Source organism: Denticeps clupeoides, chromosome 9 (assembly GCF_900700375.1).
Source record: "Denticeps clupeoides chromosome 9, fDenClu1.1, whole genome shotgun sequence".
NCBI lineage: Eukaryota > Metazoa > Chordata > Actinopteri > Clupeiformes > Denticipitidae > Denticeps > Denticeps clupeoides.
The window spans coordinates 18,402,720-18,422,049 of record NC_041715.1 but is presented as its reverse complement, the minus strand read 5'-3'; the positions used below and the strand labels follow the sequence as shown (position 1 = coordinate 18,422,049).

Here is a 19,330-nt window from a genome sequence, read left to right as displayed (position 1 = left end):
AAGAATTAATCTTTTTATATTTCAGAGTATTGCTTAACAAAAAGGTAATATTTTGCATGGTTACGCATAAGTTCCAACTCAGTGGCAGTGGTTGGCCTATTGGGTTAGGAAGCGAATCTGTAATCAGTAGGTTGCCGGTTCGAGCCACCAAGATGCTGCTGAGGTGCCACTGAGTAAAGTACCGTCCCCACACTGCTCCCCGGGCACTTGTCATGGCTGCTCACTGGTCACCAAGGCTGATGGTTTTTTGTTGTGCTGCAGTGTTTCACACTACTTTCTCAATTCTCACAGAATTCATGTGGAAGTTTAAATGTTTTTGTATGTATTGTATTTGCTAGAAATTGCATAACATAAAAATAAGGTTTAATTGGCTGAAAAGCATTAATGTATTTTGAACAGTTTCATTTATTTAATGAACAAAAACAGCCTACATGACTTGGTCAGAAGTAGTTCAGAGATAATTGGAGTTCAGCATCGACACTCTCCCTTTGGGAGAAGTGAGTGGCAATAAAAACAATCTGTTGTCATCATAAGAAGCCCTGGAGATCATCCACAACCTCAAGCCTTCAAACTCTCTGCTGTAATATTACAAAAAGCTGCATCAAATATTTTTAAATGATCTTTTAGAGTAGTGGTTCTACTCCATTTTTATGAAAAAATATTTTATTTTTGTTGATCATTATTGTCCCTTTGCTCCTAGTCTAGATCTGATTGTAATAATTCATTTTCAACACACTCACTTCATCTGATGTGATAGACAAAAGGCAATAGCAATAGATGGAACTTCAGAACTATTCCCACCAAATAAACTAAATAAATGTTGGGGAATCTTTATTACTTTTAATATTTTATTTTTTCACATTGCTGAATTTTTTTCCCCTTCAGGTTCAAACCACACTTACTACCATTGTGTCCCTGAGCAAAACCCCTGAGTTTCTCCAGAGGGACGGTCCCTGTAACTACTGATGAGAATTATCTTAGAAATGCTATAAATGTAAATTTCTCTCTCCAAATCAACCAAGCAGAATTCATTATGAGCAGATTATATTATTATACTGCCACCTAGTGTAAATTTAATCTGGGGAAGAAAGTGGAGGGATTTTTTATAATCACCTGTAGAAGGTAGTCTTTTAATTGTCAAATAATTCTCAGCCAGTCACATAATTATTCCTAGATCACATGCAGAATACCAGTTGTCATGATTTGGACAGTTTAGTAATAATTATTTTCCCACATTGTGCATCTTAAATGCACACATGGTAGCATGGCCGAGTGGTTTAAGGCACTGGATTTAAATTCTAATCTCTCTGGAGGTGTGTGTTCAAATCCCACCCATGCCACTATATGATCTTAGATAGTTCTCTCATCCAGCAAGTCAGCTTCATCACCTATGAAATCAAGTACAGCTTTTTACTGCCTGAGTGGTAGAAAATTTACAGAATTTCCATGTTTCATGCTTCAGCATTAGTGCCATTCATTTTTCCTGCGATGACTTTAACAGAAAGAGTTTTATTATGAGGTAGGTGAAGGAGGAGGGAGGAGACCTTGTTAGACTGGGTGGTATTCTGAGAAATTGCTTGTTTGCTGCAGGTGCTGCAGATAGGTGATGAAGCTGACTTGCTGGATGAGAGAACTATCTAAGATCATATAGTGGCATGGGTGGGATTTGAACACATGCCTCCAGAGAGATTAGAATTTAAATCCAGTGCCTTAAACCACTCGGCCATGCTACCATGTGTGCATCTGTGGAGAGAGTGAGCAGCACCAAGTTCCTGGGTGTGCACATTACTGAGGATCTCTCCTGGACAAAAAACCACCACTGCATTGGCCAAGAAAGCACAGCAGCGTCTCTACTTCCTCCGCAAACTTAGAAGAGCAAGAGCACCAGCCCTCATCATGTACACATTCTACCGAGGAACCATCGAGAGCATCCTGTCTAGCTGCATCACTGTGTGGTTTGGAGCCTGCAATGCGTCCTGCCAAAAAACTCTCCAACGCATAGTCAGAGCAGCTGAGAGTCATCGGTGTCCCTCTCCCCTCCCTCCAAGACATCTACAGCACACACCTCACCAAGAAAGCCCTCTGCATAGCAGCTGATCCCACCCACACAATGCAAACCTTCTTCAGCCTGCTGCCATCAGGGAGGAGACTGCGGAGTCTCCAGGCCAGGACCAGCAGACTGAAGGACAGCTTCACCCATCAGGCTGTCAGGAAACTCAACTCCCTCCCAGCTCTGCCCCCACTCCCCTCACTCCCCTCTTCAGCTCCACAAACTTTCTGAACCCTAACACACACAAACTGACCATGCACCAGTCACTCTGTGCAGCTCTGGTCTGCCAACTACCTCACTTGTCACTTCGTCACTTTAAACTTACCTCTGTTGCACTACATGGTTTTGCACTCTCCACCATGTGCCCTTATTTGTATATGGTGTTTTTAAAATTGTAAATTGTGTTTTTTTTTTTTATTGTATTTATACTTTGTATTCAATGTTACTGTTACTGTTTTTGTATTTAATGTTACTTGTATGGGTCAGAGAGTAACATAATTTCAATTCTCTGCATGTCCTGTACATGTGGCAGAATTGACAATAAAGCTGACTTGACTTTCCTTCTCAGGCACTATATTTTACAGCCTAAGTCAGTTTAATGTGTAATTAAGACCCTTAAAGCCCCATGTCTTTAGTTGGCCACATGCAGCAGCATTTCCTTGTGAGAAGGTCTCCAGCAGGATTGCACATTTTCCTTGGTTGGTGCTAGTCCTTGGCACTAGTCCTTGGCTTACAGATTTGTGAATGTAGTTCAGTTCCATTCTTTTAGTTCCATTCAAAATATTTTGTACTGAAACCCTTGGCTGAACAATTGAAACAGAAAAAAATGATAATTACATTTTTTGAACTAATTCTGTTTGAATTAATTGGACGACAGTCTTTCGTCTTTGGAACCGGACGTTCCTCTGCCTGTAGCGCATTTTTCAAAACATGAACATTACCAGTGACCCAAACGTAGCTCTCGCTATTCAAGAATATTTTGATTCAGGACATACATACGCGGTGATACTGGATATGCTCAAGTGTAATCATGACATTTCAATTAGTATGCGTACACTGAAAATGCATCTAAAAGAATCTGGACTGTACAGACGAGGCAACTACCGCTGCAAAAGTTCGGTGACTCCTCCACCAACTTTTTCCCACAATCTGAACAAAACATTCTGCCGTTCAAACGAAATGTGCTACAGGCAGAGGAACGTCCGGTTCCAAAGACGAAAGACTGTCGTCCAATCAGTGATGTCTCCTGTTGCTGACTGGTACCTACCCTTTCTGGTTTCTTAATGTAATTGTGATTCTCAATTTGTTTTTGTGATTCTCCTTTTGTTTTTGTGATTCTCAATTTGTTTTTGTGATTCTCAATTTGTTTGTGTGGTTTGCACTGGAAAAAACAGAAGCTCGTGTCCTAAAACTTTAATCTGGGTGTTTTCTTCTGGTTTCTACCTGGTTCTTCTGTGGTACCGGTTGAGTTCTTACTGTTCACTGCAGAAACACAACTTGCTTGGTGGCAAGATTGCCTTCACTGTAAAGAGACAAACGGCAACAGCATCACCAACATTGAGGGCTTCAGAAATATTCATTTTCAGCAATGAGCCATACAGACAAAATATAAACTTTCAGCACAACGTGGAGCTGAGCAAGCTGACGGTGCACTCCAGTAGACTTCCTTCAACGCCACACCCCTCACCATATCAGACAGACCAGGGTCTTCTGTGGACATCTTCAAGTTCCTGGGTACCACCCTCTCCCAGGAGACCAACGTCTCCTCAATCCTCAAAAAAAAAAAAAGCCCAGGATGTACTTCCTGAGACATCTGAAGAAGTCCAGTCTTCCACAGGAGCTGCTGATCCAGTTCTACACTGCAGTCATTGAGTCCGTCCTGTGCTCCTCCATCACAGTCTGGTTCGGAGCAGCCACCAAACGGCACAGGAACCGACTGCATCGGACTGTACGGAGGACATTTTTGGAATAAGAGGGTTTTCACCTTCTTCTTAAAAGTGGTGATAGTCTCGGCTAGTCGTGTGGAGGAGGGCAGGTTGTTCCACCAGCCAGGGACAACAACGGAGAACAGACATGATTGGAATCGGAGACCCCGTGAAGAAGGAATTTTTAGTCTCCTTTCGTTTGCCGATCTGAGAGAGCGTGCAGGAGTGTAGCTAGGTAGTAGTGTGTTGATGTAGGAGGGCGCAGTTCCATTTACAGCCCTGTAGGCGAGCATCAAGTATTTGAACTCAATGCGAGCAGCTACCGGGAGCCAGTGGAGGGAAGTAAGAAGAGGTGTAACATGGGTGTATTTTGGCTGATTGAAAATATTTTGGATCATCTGGAGTGGTTTTATGGTGACTGCAGAGGCTCCAGCCAGGAGAGAGTTACAATAGTCGAGTTTGGAGATGACCATTGCCTGGACGAGGAGCTGCGTAGCCTGTTGTGAGAGAAAAGGCCGAATCTTGCGAATGTTGTAGAGAGTGAACCTGCAGGATCTGGAGATCGCAGCAACATGACGGTTCAAACTCAGTTTGTTATCTATCCAAACTCCAAGGCTTTTTGCAGATGCCGTGGGTGTTAACAATAGCGATCCAATTTGAATTGAAAGGTTTTGCTGAGGAGAATTGTTGCCCGGAAAGATCAGAATCTCGGTTTTGGATAGGTTGAGTTGGAGGTGTCGCTCAGACATCCATGCCGATATGTCTGAGAGGCAGGCCGAAATTTTTGTCGCTATAGTAGCATCTTCTGGTGGGAATGACAGATAGAGCTGGGTGTCATCAGCATAAGAGTGATAGGAGAAGCCATGTGATTGGATGATGTGACCAAGTGAGCGAGTGTATATTGAGAATAGAAGGGGGCCAAGGACAGAGCCTTGTGGAACCCCTGTGGTTACCCTAGAGAGGACAGATGTCTCACCTCCCCACGATACCTTGAAGGACCTGTCGTAAAGGTAAGAGGTGAACCAATCTAGTACGGTTCCTGTGACTCCTAAATCAGAGAGTGTGGTGAGAAGAATTTTGTGGTTAACTGTATCGAAGGCAGCAGATAGATCAAGTAGGACAAGGACAGATGATCTGCGGGCAGCTCTTGCAGCACGAAGGTCGTCCATCATTGCCAGGAGGGAGGTTTCAGTAGAATGCCCTTTCCTGAAACCAGACTGAAAAGGGTCAAGAAGATCATGTTTGTGGAGAAATGAGGAAAGTTGAGCCAGGACTGCTCTTTCAAGAATTTTTGAAAGAAAAGGAAGGTTGGAGACTGGGCGGTAGCTATCCAGTAGAGATGGGTTTAATGTGGGTTTTTTGAGCAGGGGAGCAATGACAGCCTGTTTGAAAGCAGTGGGGAATGTTCCTGTTGTGAGTGAGGAGTTTAAGACATGTGTCAGAGCAGATAATATGGTGGGCTGTATGGACTGAAGGAGGTGTGAGGGGATTGGATCCAGGGAGCAGGTGGTGGGGTGACTAGACTGGAGAAATTTAGACACGTCTGATTCAGAGAGGGGAGTAAAGGAAGACAGATTCCTGGTTTCAGAGGTAACAGCAGGACGGGGTCTGGGGTTAGGCAGTGAGAATTGTTTGCTAATGTCAGCCACCTTTTCTGTGAAGAAGGTGGCGAAGTCTTCAGATGAGAGAGAAGTGGAGGGGGGAGGGGGTGGAGGATTCAGGAGACGGTTGAAAGTCGAGAAAAGTTTTCGAGAGTCATTGCAGTTGCTTACTTTGTCCTGGAAGTATCTGGTCTTTGCTGTAGTGACAGCAGCAGAGAAGGATTTTAGGAGAGATTGATACTTATTAAGTTGAAGCGGGCACTTGGATTTCCTCCACTGCCTTTCAGCTGCTCTAAGATGGGTCCTGTGGCGACGAACCTCGTCAGAGATCCACGGCGAAGGTGGAGTCGCACGTGTTGGTTTTGAGGTTAGAGGGCAGAGTCTCTCGAGGCAAGATGTTAATGTGGAGAAGAGGATGTCTGTAGCACAGTTAGTGTCCTGAATAGAGAGGATGTCTAGGGGGGAGAGCTCAGAGGAAACAGCGGAAGACAATTGAGTAGGGCAGAGGGTACGGAGATTACGGCGAAAGTGTGTTAAGTGTGAGGTGGGTGTGGTGCGTGCCAGGGGGGATAGTCTGAAGTGAATAAAAGAGTGATCGGATAGATGTAGAGGAATGACAGATGTGTTGGCTGTGGAGCATTTGCGTGTGAGTACGAGATCTAGTTGTTTTCCAGCTCTGTGCGTTGCGGGCGTGCAGAGAAGTGTAAAGTTGTAAGCAGAGATGAAGTGTTGGAAGTCAGTTGTTTGTGGCTTGAGGAGATCGAGGTTGAAGTCTCCTAGTAGCACAAGGGGCAGTTCCTCATCTATAATTGAGGAGAGAGTTGTGTCTAGTTCCTCTACAAAGTTCCCCAGCGGACCTGGAGGACGATATACAGCAACTATGGACATTTTTACTGGGTGTGTAATAGTTACTGCATGGAACTCAAAACTGGTTGTTTGAATAGCAGAAACGGGAGTGAATTTCCAGTCCTTGGAAATGAGCAAGCCTGTGCCCCCTCCCCTGCCAGTGGGGCGGGGGGTATGAGAGAAGTAGAAGTCTGTGGAAAGGGCTGCAGGTGTAGCGGAGTCATGGGGGCGGATCCAGGTCTCAGTCAGTGCGAGTACTTGGAGGTTTCGTTCTGTAGCAAAAGCAGGAATGAAGTCTGCTTTGTTGACTGCCGACTGACAGTTCCATAGTCCGAACAAGTACTCAGGGTGGCAAGATGAGGCCTGGGAGAGTGTGTGCAGGTTATGTGTGTTGCGTGTTCTGTGTATATTGAATCGAGGAGGGCGCCTGGTGTGAATGAGCGGAATGTTCTGGATGGACATGATTAGCAAAAAGAAGTAGGAGAAGAGCATGGGTGAATTTACCTGTATTTTGGTTTTACTGCTCGGTAGAGTCGCGCAGGACGAGTCGCAGGTCTTTACCCAAGTGGGTCTTCACACAAGGGCTGACGCGGTAGCGCGACAGTAGTACCACAAGTACAGGTCAAATTGTGAGTGGCTACAGGTGCGGTCCACAGGTAGTGGAGTTGACTATAACCCGTTTCACGACTACGCAAGAGTGGGCGTGTACCTAGTTCGGGTGAAACTGACGCCGATTGACAACAATAACGACAGCGAAAGCTAATACATTAACTTAGCTCGCCTAGTCACGTCAACAAAAACACAAGCACTTCTTAAAAACAAGCTACCCAAGACAGAGTCAAAGTTTATTTACTCACCTCTACAGAGAACCGCGCGAGAAAGATTACCGCTGTGTCTGCACTTCATATAACAATGTGGTATTATTTCTGTCATCGATGTATTTTCTGTACATGGGATTTAGACTATACTGTATATTTTAGTTGTTTAAAACTGTTGTGCTCGAGAGACGCCATAAATAAAATTGTCTTTAGCTCAGTAAAGCAGTGAGTATATAAAAGGTATCAAAAAAGGTATCATAAGTATATAAAAGTTATCAAAAAGGCGTCGAGTAATTGCTTCCCCGATGTTCTGACGCGTTTTGTTGCTCTGCGCTTGCGCATAATGCCTCGGTAGGATATTTTAATAGGTAGGGTGAAATGTCAGGACACCGGAAATGTGTTTGACGTATTAAAAACGGCCGACGTTTCCCATTAGTATTTACATTTAATAGGCGGAACTTGCCGTCGAGCAGCCTGCAATGAGAGGCGTCTCGCTACACAAGTTAAAAAATTAACTTACCTGTTATCTAGTATTTATGTATTACAAGCTTTTAACGGCAGCTTGGTCACCGTGGTGAGCTGTGTGGGAACGGTACCGTCGCTACTCGATACCTCAGTGGCGACCTGGCGGTTCGGGATTCGAACCCACAACCTCCCCATTTGAAGTCCTCTTCCTTAACCGCTAGGCCACCGCTGCCCACGAAATTTTCGTTGGTTATTTGAAATATGAATATGAATATGAAACAAGCGCCACATCAACACGCTTTAATGTTTTGTTTTTTACAGACTTTAACAACAAGTATTCGCCATTTGTTCAAAACGCTCATAACCTGCAGCCTGGAAACTCCTTTGTCGCAGAAACCAGTGTCCGCTGTAGCAGCCAACCATGCCTCATTACAGGCTGCAAGCCCCGCCCACTCGTTCTTGATTGGTCAGTGGGGGCCTAGCAGTTAAGAAAGCGGCCTCGTAATCAGAAGGTTGCAGGTTCGAATCCCGATGCGCCAAGGTGCCACTGAGCAAAGCACCGTCCCCACACACTGCTCCCTGGGCGCCTGCCATGGCTGTTCACTGCTCACTAAGTGTGATGGTTAAAAGCAGATGACATATTTCGTTGTGTCACCGTGCAGTGTATCACAATCACTTTTTTTTTAGAAGCCACCCTCTCTCACATCCTGATTGTTTTATTTACATTTATGGTATTTATCAGACGCCCTTATCCAGAGCGACTTACAATCAGTAAGGGATTACTTACAATCAGGAACAGTCTCCCAGGAGCAATTTAGGGTTAAGTGTCTTGCTCAGGGACAAAACCCGGGTCTTCTGGTTCATAGGCGAGTGTGTTACCCACAAGGCTACTACCACCCTTTTATCCACTTTTTTCCCACGTTTTAGTAAAGATGAATGTTTATTTCATGGAACACTATTATTTTTCAGTATTTACTGTAATATAAAGTAGATTTAATTTGCATATATACATTTTTATGGATTTTTTCTGTTCTTCTAACCACAATACTTTGCTTTATTTTCTTCTAATGTTTATCTAACGCTGATCATCCAACTTGCTTTGTCAAGGATTACTTACATGTCATATTTCACTTCTAATGCGTTGTGTTATAATATTCACTATATTATAATGATTTTAATTAGTCCCAGAACATAAGAAAACGTTTGATTGTATTACATGGGTATTACAGGACACCAACTGGACCATTTCAACTCGAAATGCCTCGAGTTGAAGGAGGGAGGGCTAATTGATTCATCCTCCACTGATGATATTGAGTCTGTTTATTCACATTGTTGTGCTATGGCGCCAGCGGGTAAGGCAGTGGTGTTTCAGAATTCTTTAAAAGCAGGTCAGAGTGATGGCCTGTTTTACACCTCGGTACGAGTGCAGGGTAAAGTTGAACTGCAGGGGATGCTCGATAGCGGATCTATGGCTACTACCCTGTGTGCAGATGTCCTTGCTCAGCTACAGGAGGAAGGTGTGTTCAGTGATCACCAGTTAATCCCGTCAGATGTGCTACTGGTGGGGTGTGGGGGTAAGCAGACTAACCCAGTGGGTGAATGTATACTAAAACTCAAATTGTTTGGAATTAATTTTGAGGTTCCTGTATTAGTGGTAGAAGGTCAAGTAGATCAATTGGTTATTGGTACTAATGTTTTGAAACCATTGATCAGACAGTTGAAATCCAATGACCGTTATTGGAGTGTCTTAAACAAACCGGATGGAATGTGTCAAAATGAACATGGTGATTTTCTGCGGATGTTATCCAATCTGGAGAGATGGAGGGGGGAAAGCATTCCAAATAAAGTGGGTACAGTTAAGTTAAAGAGGGCTGTCACACTTGAACCCTTAAGTGAACATCTGGTCTGGGCACGATTGCCACCTGGAACACAACTCTCTGCAGGTAGTACTGTTGTAGTGGAGCCGTGTAAGTCCCGGTGTGTGCATCGTAACGTACTGGTGGGTAGAGTCGTTTCACCTCTTTGGGGAGACGGATGGCTCCCAGTAAAACTGATAAACCCTACTCCCTCTGAAATCACACTCCGCTGGAAGGCAAAAATCGCCGATGTGTTTCCATGTATCGCATTGGAAGATTTTGATGTACTGAAGGAGCAGGAAATTTCGCAGAATGTTGGAACACTGACTGCTGACAGGAAAAATCATTGTCTGACAACAACAAGCACTGGAAGTGTGGTTGAAACGTCTATGGAGAGTAGATTGGAGAATTTGGGCCTGCAGGACATAGATGTTGCTAACTGTGAAGTGACTCCTTTTTGGAGAGAGAAACTTCTGGAGCTCATTGAGAAATATGAAAGTGTGTTTTCCAGACATAGGTTGGATTGTGGGGAGGCAAGTGGTTTTTGTCACAGGATACGTCTCACTGATGACAGACCCTTCCGACTTCCCTATCGGAGGATTTCACCAGCACATTATCAGAAGTTGAGAGAAACATTGGATGACATGGAAGAGAAGGAGATAATACGCAAGTCGAGCAGTGAGTATGCGTCACCTTTAGTGTTGGTGTGGAAAAAGAATGGGGACCTACGCATCTGTACTGATTTCAGATGGCTGAATGCTCGCACAGTGAAGGACGCCCATCCATTGCTTCACCAGGCAGATGTCCTCGCTGCACTTGGCGGCAATGCATATTTTAATACCATGGATTTGACGTCGGGCTACTATAACATTCCCTTACATGAGGAGGACAAAAAGTTCACTGCTTTTTCGTCCCCTTTGGGTCTGCATGAGTACAATCGTCTCCCACAGGGATTGTGTAATAGTCCAGCAACTTTTATGCGAATGATGTTAACAGTGTTTGGTGACCAAAATTGTATGAGTCTCCTCTGTTATTTGGATGACTTGCTGGTTTTTGGGAAGACTGCAGAGGAGAGTTTGCAGAGGTTGGAAATGGTGTTCCAACGTCTCAAGCAGCACAACCTGAAACTTTCCAAATCCAAGTGTCAGTTTTTGAGACAGTCAGTGAAGTTTTTGGGCCACATCATCAGTGTGGAGGGTGTGGCTACTGATCCAGCGAAGGTAGAGGCCATTTTGAATGTGAGTGAGCAGGATTTGATGGAGTCAGATGGTGTCACACCTTCAGCAATTAAAATAAGATCTTTTCTTGGCATGGTACTATATTACCAACATTTCATAGAGCATTGTTCCACCATTGCGAGACCACTGTTTTTGCTGACCGCCGGTCCGAAGAAACCTCGCCGAGGTAAGGGTGTGAAGAGGTAACACTCGTAGGTTGACTCCGGCAGACTGGACTAGTGAGTGTAGAGAGGCCTTAGGGTTGTTGAAGGAGGCACTAGTTGGTCAAGCTCTATTGGCTCATCCAGACTTCACAAAACCATTCCTGCTCTCGGTGGATGCGTCTACTAGTGGTTTGGGAGCTGTGCTTTCTCAGTTTCAGGATGGTTGTACTATGGCTAGACCAATTGCGTTTGCCAGTAAGTCGCTTAATCATGCCCAGTCCAAGTACCCAGCACATCGACTAGAATTTTTAGCAATGAAATGGGCTATCCATGATAAGTTCAGTCATTGGTTACGGGGTCACCAATTCACTGTGTGGACTGATAATAATCCGTTGAAGTACATCCCCACAAAGCCGAAATTAGATGCATGTGAGCAGCGGTGGGTGGCAAAACTGGCATCGTTCGATTTTGACATTCAATACATTCCAGGACCTAAGAATGTGGTGGCTGATGCGTTGAGCAGGGAGCCATTTACCACATCTCGAGCCATCAGCAAGCTTACTCGCCTTCCGTATGATAAGTTACTGCAGGAAGCGAAGTCGGAAAGGTACATGACATACAGGACATGTTTCGGTTGACGTGTGAGCCACCGGAGGAACGGGGTGAGGGTTCATCACTGGGGGAGGTGTCGTGAAATGACGTACAAGCTGTGCTACAGTCACATTGTCAGTGGGAGCGGGGTGCTTTAACTAGGGCAGTTTCTCATGTGCAACATCTGAGTAGCCTGGTACCTATAGGTAGTAGCCCATTTCCTGTTCTCTAACATGAAGAGTTGCTTGAGAAGCAGATGCAGGATCCAGTCATTGGCCGTGTCCATTACTTTGTTGGTCGGAACAGACGTCCTTCTAGATGGGAAAGAGCTCATGAGTCTAGGGAAGTTTTGTTAGTAAGTCGCACACCACACCGTATCACCCGATGGGGAATGGACAAGCAGAACGATTTAATCGTACTTTGGGTGACATGATTCGTGCACTGGAACCAAAGTCGAAGGCTAAGTGGCCGCAATTGCTTAATAAGTAAAGTGAAGTGATTGTCACATGTGATACACAGCAGCACAGCACACAGTGAAATTTGTCCTCTGCATTTAACCCATCACCCTGAGTGAGCAGTGGGCAGCCATGACCGGCGCCCGGGGAGCAGTGTGTGGGGACGATGCTTTGCTCAGTGGCACCTCAGTGGCACCTTGGCGGATCGGGATTCGAACCGGCAACCTTCTGATTATGAAGCTCATGAAGCAACGGGATATCCACCTTTCTTTTTGATGTTCGGTCGTACACCGAGGTTACCTGTGGATGTCATGTTTGGAAGTGTGTTTTTGGATGACGAGACTGTGGATGTGGATAAATATGTCCAGACTCTTGGAAGAGACTTAAGGAAAGCAATGTTACTCGCGCAGGCACACGCAGTGAAGCAACAAGCTAAACAGGCTGAAAGGTATAATGTGAGATGTAAAGGTCATACGTTGGAGGTGGGAGATCGGGTCCTTCTGGCGAACAAGGGTGAGCGGGGTAAAAGAAAGCTGGCTGATCGCTGGGGGAGCATGGTGTACGTGGTACTAAATAAAAATGATGCTCTGAACACTTACCTGATCCGCAATCCTAACACAGATAGATCTAAGACTGTGCATCGGAATCTGTTGATGCCCGTTAACTTCTTGCCTTTACCATCTTGGGGGGACCATGAATCTGTGGGTGATACTGGGTGTGTCAGTTCAGATCATGACAGTTTTACTGGGACTGCTATGTCTGATAGTGAGGAAAGAACTGTCAAGTGGGTTGCTAATCTTGATGGATCTTCTGGAAGACTATCTGAGCAAGATGAATTATCTGTGTGTATAGACAACAGTACATCTTCGTTGGAGACTGAGCAAGAAGATGCGGCTGCACATCTGGTTGATAATTGTCAGTTATCTGGGGATGTTGATGCAGCATCAAGTGTTCTGCAGTTGTCCAAGAAGTCATCTCAAGATGTTGTTGCACCTTCATGTTCATCTGTGGCAGTGGGTGGAAAATTAACTACCAGATTAGGTAGAATTGTTAGACCAGTGAATAGGCTGATTCAAACAATGTCTTCACAAGGAATTAGGAAAATGTTCAAATGAGATCTGTCGAATTGACTAAATTGGTTGCTTGGGAAACATGTATTTGTGGGGTGCTTAAGACATACTGGAGATGTGAGCATTCCTCATATGTTGTGAGATAGGATGTATCAGTCTTGTGTGTAACTGTGTGTTGGGCATAGTTACCTATAGGTAATTTGGGGGGTGGCCACCCTCGGGTTACCTTAATCCTTTATGGGATAGCATATTAGCTGGAGAATCACTTGTGATTGTAAATCAAGACTGTGTTTTAGGGTTTTGGAGATTTCATTTCTCTGTTTTCTGTTTTTTTTTCTGTTTTTTTTTTTTTATTGTGTTTCTGTTATTTGTATCATTGTTTTGTGAGAGGGTTATTTTGGGGAGTTTTATTAATCTAGTGTAATCCAGTGGAGGAGGATGTGCCGGAGTTAAATGGTTACACTAGATTTATAAGTGTATTTCTTCTTTCTTGTGTCTTTTATTTTCTTATTTTCTAAAGACTTTTATTTTGTTTACCTGTATTCTGATGTGGGTAAGGGAATTATAATGATAATCCGGGTGTTTGTTCAATTGTAAAATGTTAAAATGTGTTAATGTTTCTGGTTATTTTAAATATGTTTCTGTATTTTGTTTGTTCAATTTATGATTATGTGGGTTCTAAAACTTTGATAACCCTCGAAAAGTGGTTGGATGCTGCCGTGCCCTTGGGTTAGTGGGTTGGAGACCCGGTTTAGTTCTCTTAGACACATGGCATGAGCTGTGAGAGGTGCGTGGGGTTTGTGTGTAAAAAAGTTATTTCTTCTATCTTAATTTATGTACATGTTCGGAGTATTTTGCATGTGTGTTATTTTGTGAATATTTTTTTTTATGTTCTGTTGTTACTGTATATTGTAGAGAGAGGTGCAGAGAGACGCGATTTGTGACGCGATATTCTGACCTTGCTTTTATACAGAATACAGTTTGCATGGAAAATCTTGTGGGTGTCGGCTCGTCATTACGGTTCAAGAAAAGAAATCAAAAAATTACACAACGCAGAAGAAGAACCGCTACACCTGCAGTCTTTACTAGTGGAAGATACAGTGAACATGGAGCTTCATTATATCCTGCTACACCTCGACCGTCCAAGAACTCCCATCCTTGGCCAATAAACATGATTCTGAATTGAAAATTTTCCTCTTTCTAGCCCAGTGAAGCAGTGAGCATAAATTGTACATTTGATTAAATGATTTGTACATTTTCTGTTGAATTGCTTTATTGCATGGTTTTGTATTCATGTAATGTAATTGCATGTTATTTTGGCCTCTTTAACCATATCTAAACAGAAAAGGTGCTGGTTGTCCTGTACAATCACACTATTTAACATTACTTATTATCAATTAAGCATGTGCAAATTATCTTTTACCAAATACATAAAACCAATATAGACTATATCCAATGTCCATAACAAACATAATCATTCAAAGAAATGTGTTGAAGTCTGTAACCAGCTTGAACGTGAAGTGAAAATTTGTCCTCTTTTTAGCCCAGTGAAGCAGTGAGCATAAATATATAAAAGGTATCAAAAAACAGAAACACGGTATCATGTTGTACTTGCATAAATTTGTATGCTACAAATAAAGACCTTGTCCTTGAACCGTCACCTTATCGTGGTGGAAGAGTTTAAGAGCCCTAATGATCCTAGGAGCTATATTGTCTGGGGCACTTGGTGCCCCTGGTAGGGTCCCCCATGACAAATTGGTCTTAGGCAGTGTTGGGATGGTTACTTTTAAAATGTATTCCATTACAGATTACAGAATACATGCCCCAAAATGTAATTTGTAACATCTTCTGTTAAGTTACTCAATGTGAGTAACGTATTCTGAATACTTTGGATTACTTAATATTCTGTCATACTTTTTACAACTACATGAATGTAGCAATCGCTGATAATAAAAAAGCCCTGTTTTTCCTTAACCATTTCTTTATTCATGAAGCTGAAAAGTGGAAGAGTATTAGACAAACATAAAATATGCCATTGAAAAGTATTTACTGATATGGTCACCAACATATTCCATCACTTAGTTAAAATAAAAAGTAGCCTTGCACAAGGAAAATTTTCAATGAACCTCAACCTGATTAGGACAAAAAAGAATGTTTCTTTAGGTTGGATGTGGAGTCTTTTGACACTGAGAGCAGCTTGGTTGCTGGCAAACAGAGTTTGCATTGCATGGTCAGATTTTGCACATCCTGTTCTTCTTTAAATGTGAAGTGGTGTCGGAATTTCCAAGTAAGAAATGCATTCCTGCCTGGCCACTGCTGGCTCTGTATTGCTGGTTCTTGGTCCATTATGTAACTGACGCCACCAACGTTAACAGGACGCTTAGATTAGAGCCTATTTTTGCGTGTTTTGATGGGGTTTCAGGTGTTCTGACAATTTATGCTGCTTTGTCGAAAAAGTGCTACCGTGTAGGGTTCAATTTGTGTTTTTCCGATCACTTTAAATTGAACCAATACTCAGTCCATGTGCACTGTAAGAGTATAAAGATCATGGTGTAATTGAGATTTAAATCATATTTAATTACAATTTCAGGGGTAGCATGGATTTACGTGCGCTGAAACAGAGTGCAAACTTGAGGGACTGCGCATGCACAGGGTCCAGTGACTCCACTGACACACCGCTGTGAACGTTAGCAGTGGGCACAAGACCGCTGGAGAAGGCGAGGTGAACGATACGTTGAGGTCAACAGGGTCCCCAGGGTTTGCTTTGCTGGAGGAGGAACAGCAGTCTGGACAGGCATCACCAGTCAGTGCAAAACAGATTTAGTTATTGTACATGGCTCAGTTACTGCACGTTCTTACCTGAGATACCTCATAAAACCCATTATCATCCCCAAATTCTGCCAGTACACCCCCAAATTTCTGTTCATGGATGATTATGCTCCACCACATCGTGGCAGAATTGTCACAGCTCAACTTCAGGACGTTGGAGGGCCATCAATGTCCCCTGGTGTTTACTGGGTCTGAGACATGCTGTGGACGAGTAGTAAATGAATCACTGGACCAAACGGAAGCAATTAATAAATAATTATTCATTTAAATGAATAAGTATTTCTGGATTTGGAACCACACTGGTCTCTGCCCTCAAAGCAGATTTAGAGCAGCATCAGAGAATAGGGTGTGTGTGTGTATGTGTGTGTATGTAAGAAAAGTATGTGGCAGGGGGTTGAGTAACTTTAAAAGGTGTTTAAACATGCAATTATTTAGCTGCCAAATTAAATGAACAAAGAAAACCAACAAGATATCAATTGGAATTATGCAGCTATATTGGGGGGGGGGGGGGGTTATGTTAGCCACATCTGTTTTTTGCAGGGGTCGTGCCCCCCCCCTGCAAATTATGCCTATGGACACTACAAAACCAAAATTGTAAGCCAATATCCTTCACCACTAGTGGGTGCTCAAGCCATTCATATTATTCATAGATTTTTCATTATGTGGCCAAAGAACACAAAATAGTGAGTGCAGAAAATAATATAGTGAAGCTTCAGCGTGGGCGAACGGTTTGTGTTGTGTGTTTGTGGGGGGAGCTTGGGCTTCAGTTTCATCAAATCGGCATCCTTTAACGCCCTCTTCTCATTGTTGAGGAACATTTGGAGCTGACTGGTCACCCAAGGTTTGTTATTTGAGAAGCAGGGCAGTCTTTGTGGGAACTACAACATCTAAATAGAAACTCAGCTATTCAGCTGTGCAACGTATGACCTACTCTAAATCCGGCGATCTATGGAGCCACGAAGACATGAATACTCACAAGTCACCTATCTGTTCATAAACACACATTTAAAACCCATTTGTAAAAGAGTGTATGTTGCTGAATGAACAATAATGCCACAGTGGCCGCAACCTACTTCAGAACATGAATCATGCACGCCACTCAAAGTTGACATTAGGTTTTTCCCCATATATGCACCAAACACAGATGTGAAAGCAAATCTGACCCCAGCCTATTCAATAATTTCTAAAAACAAGCAGATTTAGTCTGCTTCGCTCTTAAAATAACCATAATGGCAACTGCAGTAATTTCACAACAGAAGACAATGTTACAGACTTTGTTGTAATGTAACTTTGTAAAATGTAACACACGTTGATCCCCCAGTTCACTTTATTATAACAAAAACATGATCAAAATTATTTACAATTCAACATAGAAAAGAACACGTGAAAGAGACATTTGTCCCCCAGGATGTAAGACAGAAACAGCAGACTTCAATCTACATATTTCCCAAGAATGTCTCCATCTCGGAACAGGAAGTAATCCTACAAGACAAGAAAATGGACAAGTGTTACAACGAATATAAGAATACAATACAAATACACCAGAAGCAAACTGTACAGTACTGCTGCTTTCAGTAAAGCATCCAGTTAATTCACACATTAAGGCACGTGTACCATCTGTGTTCATCATTCATTTTGCTTTAGTCTATAGAAATGTTTGCTATATTTGCACTCACTCCTGAATATTTAAGTCCAGAATTTATAAGAATCACAGCTAGTGATGCGAAGAGGAAAAATCACCTTGTCATCTAGGATAACTTTTGTTCCACCATATTCAGGCAGTAGGACTTTATCCCCGACCTTCACACTGACCGGCAGCACGCTCCCCTTCTGAATGAGGAAACAAATTGAATTTTATTTAAACCAAAGCTGAGCTTTTATATGTGGAGACAAAAAAAGGCCATGATTTTACCGGGTTAACGGCTCCAGGCCCAACCGCCACCACCGTAGCCTGAAGGACTTTGCCCTGGGATTTCTCTGGCAACATGATGCCCCCTTTTGTAACAGTTTCTGCGGCTAGACGCTCAACAAGAACCCGGTCAAACATTGGCAGGAACTTCCGGAAAGCCTGCAGAAATTGGGAGATAAAAATAAATAAATAAAAAATACACACCATACACACATAAAAAGTTTAATATAAATAATAATTATATGCTTGTCTGGATGTTTTTTGAGTGCTTGAAAGTCAAAACTTTTGGCCATTTTGGAATAACATAACATTCTACATGATGAGGGTCGCATACTTTATTTGCAAAAAAAAAAAAAAAAAAAAAAAAAGGCAAATGTGGCAGACGCCCTGCTGCTTTTAGTTCAGACAACATTTAGTGAGATGCAATTGGAGCTTTTACACAAACCACAGAGAGGGTTGAGTTTAACCTTGAGTGAAGGTCGTTGGACAAGGTCCAAGGATGGGCTGATAAGACAGTAATGGCTTCCAATTCAGTGAAGGACACAAATACAGGCAAAAAAATGTCTTTACACAGAACACTGGATGAAAAGCTGGAAGGTGGGGGGACTCAATTAATCAGCTTGTTTTAAGTCAGGGACTATTTGTTTAGTGTGCATGCGGGTGGTTCAGTATGGTGAAACCTTCGCACCGGCCACGTTTCATAAAAAAAGAAAGACAAGAAAAAAAAAGAAAAAAAAGAGAATAAGCCAAAAAGAGGCCTGCGGATTTCAAGGTACTGCTTGTGAGGCATTTTAATTCTAAAAGATATCAGATATCCAGTCAACACATCAGCATCAATACGAAGATTTAATAGCAGAATCGTGTTTTCATCTCGTGCATTAAGCCAGAATCCAGTCGCGTGTATAAAGAATTCGGGCGACCCGGAAGCACTGTCGTGATTCTGCATGAACCCTGCAACGCCGAATCAAGGGCATCGCAGATTTCACGCTCTCGGACGGTACGGACAACAGAAATAACCGAACAGAACCAATAACACGTACTCTGACAACAACGAAAAATGTGTTGGGCTATCTACTGCCTTTACAGAACAAACCACAAACACGTGAAAATGGCGACATGGCCGAAATTCGCTACCTTGTGCCCGTATAATTACTGTTAATGAAGCTCGTCTAAAACTCATTAACGTTCACCAGTACGACGAAAGGCGAGGTCGGGCCCGGTACGCATCTTAATTAACAAGACACCGTGACACCGCGCGATCAGAACACTCACCATTTCCACGCGTGCTTCAGCTGCGAGTTCTGCTCGCACTCCGTCGCTTCTTAACCGAGGACGCTTCGGGAAGGACGACGGCCACCCACGTGCACTCGGAACCGTCTAGAATGTCAGCGCGCATGCGCCAAACCGGAGGCCACGTCACATCTGGGATCGTCCTGAACGTCAAAATAAGGCAAGCGGATCAAACTTAGTTGTCTTGCCATATAAAAATGCGTTTAAAACGGTTTGATCCAAAATCGTTTGATGAAATCGTTCA

General features: G+C 43.2%; 1 protein-coding gene across 1 annotated transcript; it reads right to left on the bottom strand.

Annotated features, from left to right (window-relative positions):
• Window positions 1-17,196: 17,196 nt before the first annotated feature.
• Window positions 17,197-19,173, bottom strand: hspe1 (heat shock 10 protein 1). The gene is made up of 4 exons (XM_028991752.1): window positions 19,069-19,173; window positions 17,800-17,955; window positions 17,628-17,717; window positions 17,197-17,369 (listed from the first exon to the last, which is right to left on the bottom strand). The coding sequence occupies exons 1-4, from the start codon at window positions 19,069-19,071 to the stop codon at window positions 17,319-17,321; spliced, it is 300 nt and encodes a 99-aa protein (XP_028847585.1). The 5' UTR covers window positions 19,072-19,173; the 3' UTR covers window positions 17,197-17,318.
• Between the last annotated feature and the right edge of the window lie 157 nt (window positions 19,174-19,330).

What these genes read in the sequence shown, in the direction of transcription:
- hspe1 (XM_028991752.1), bottom strand. An exon ending in GGCCTGGAGCCGTTAACCCG is followed by an intron (nt 17,718 to 17,799) that starts GTAAAATCATGG and finishes TTCCTCATTCAG; the next exon opens with AAGGGGAGCGTGCTGCCGGT. An exon ending in AAGTTATCCTAGATGACAAG is followed by an intron (nt 17,370 to 17,627) that starts GTGATTTTTCCT and finishes CTTGTCTTGTAG; the next exon opens with GATTACTTCCTGTTCCGAGA.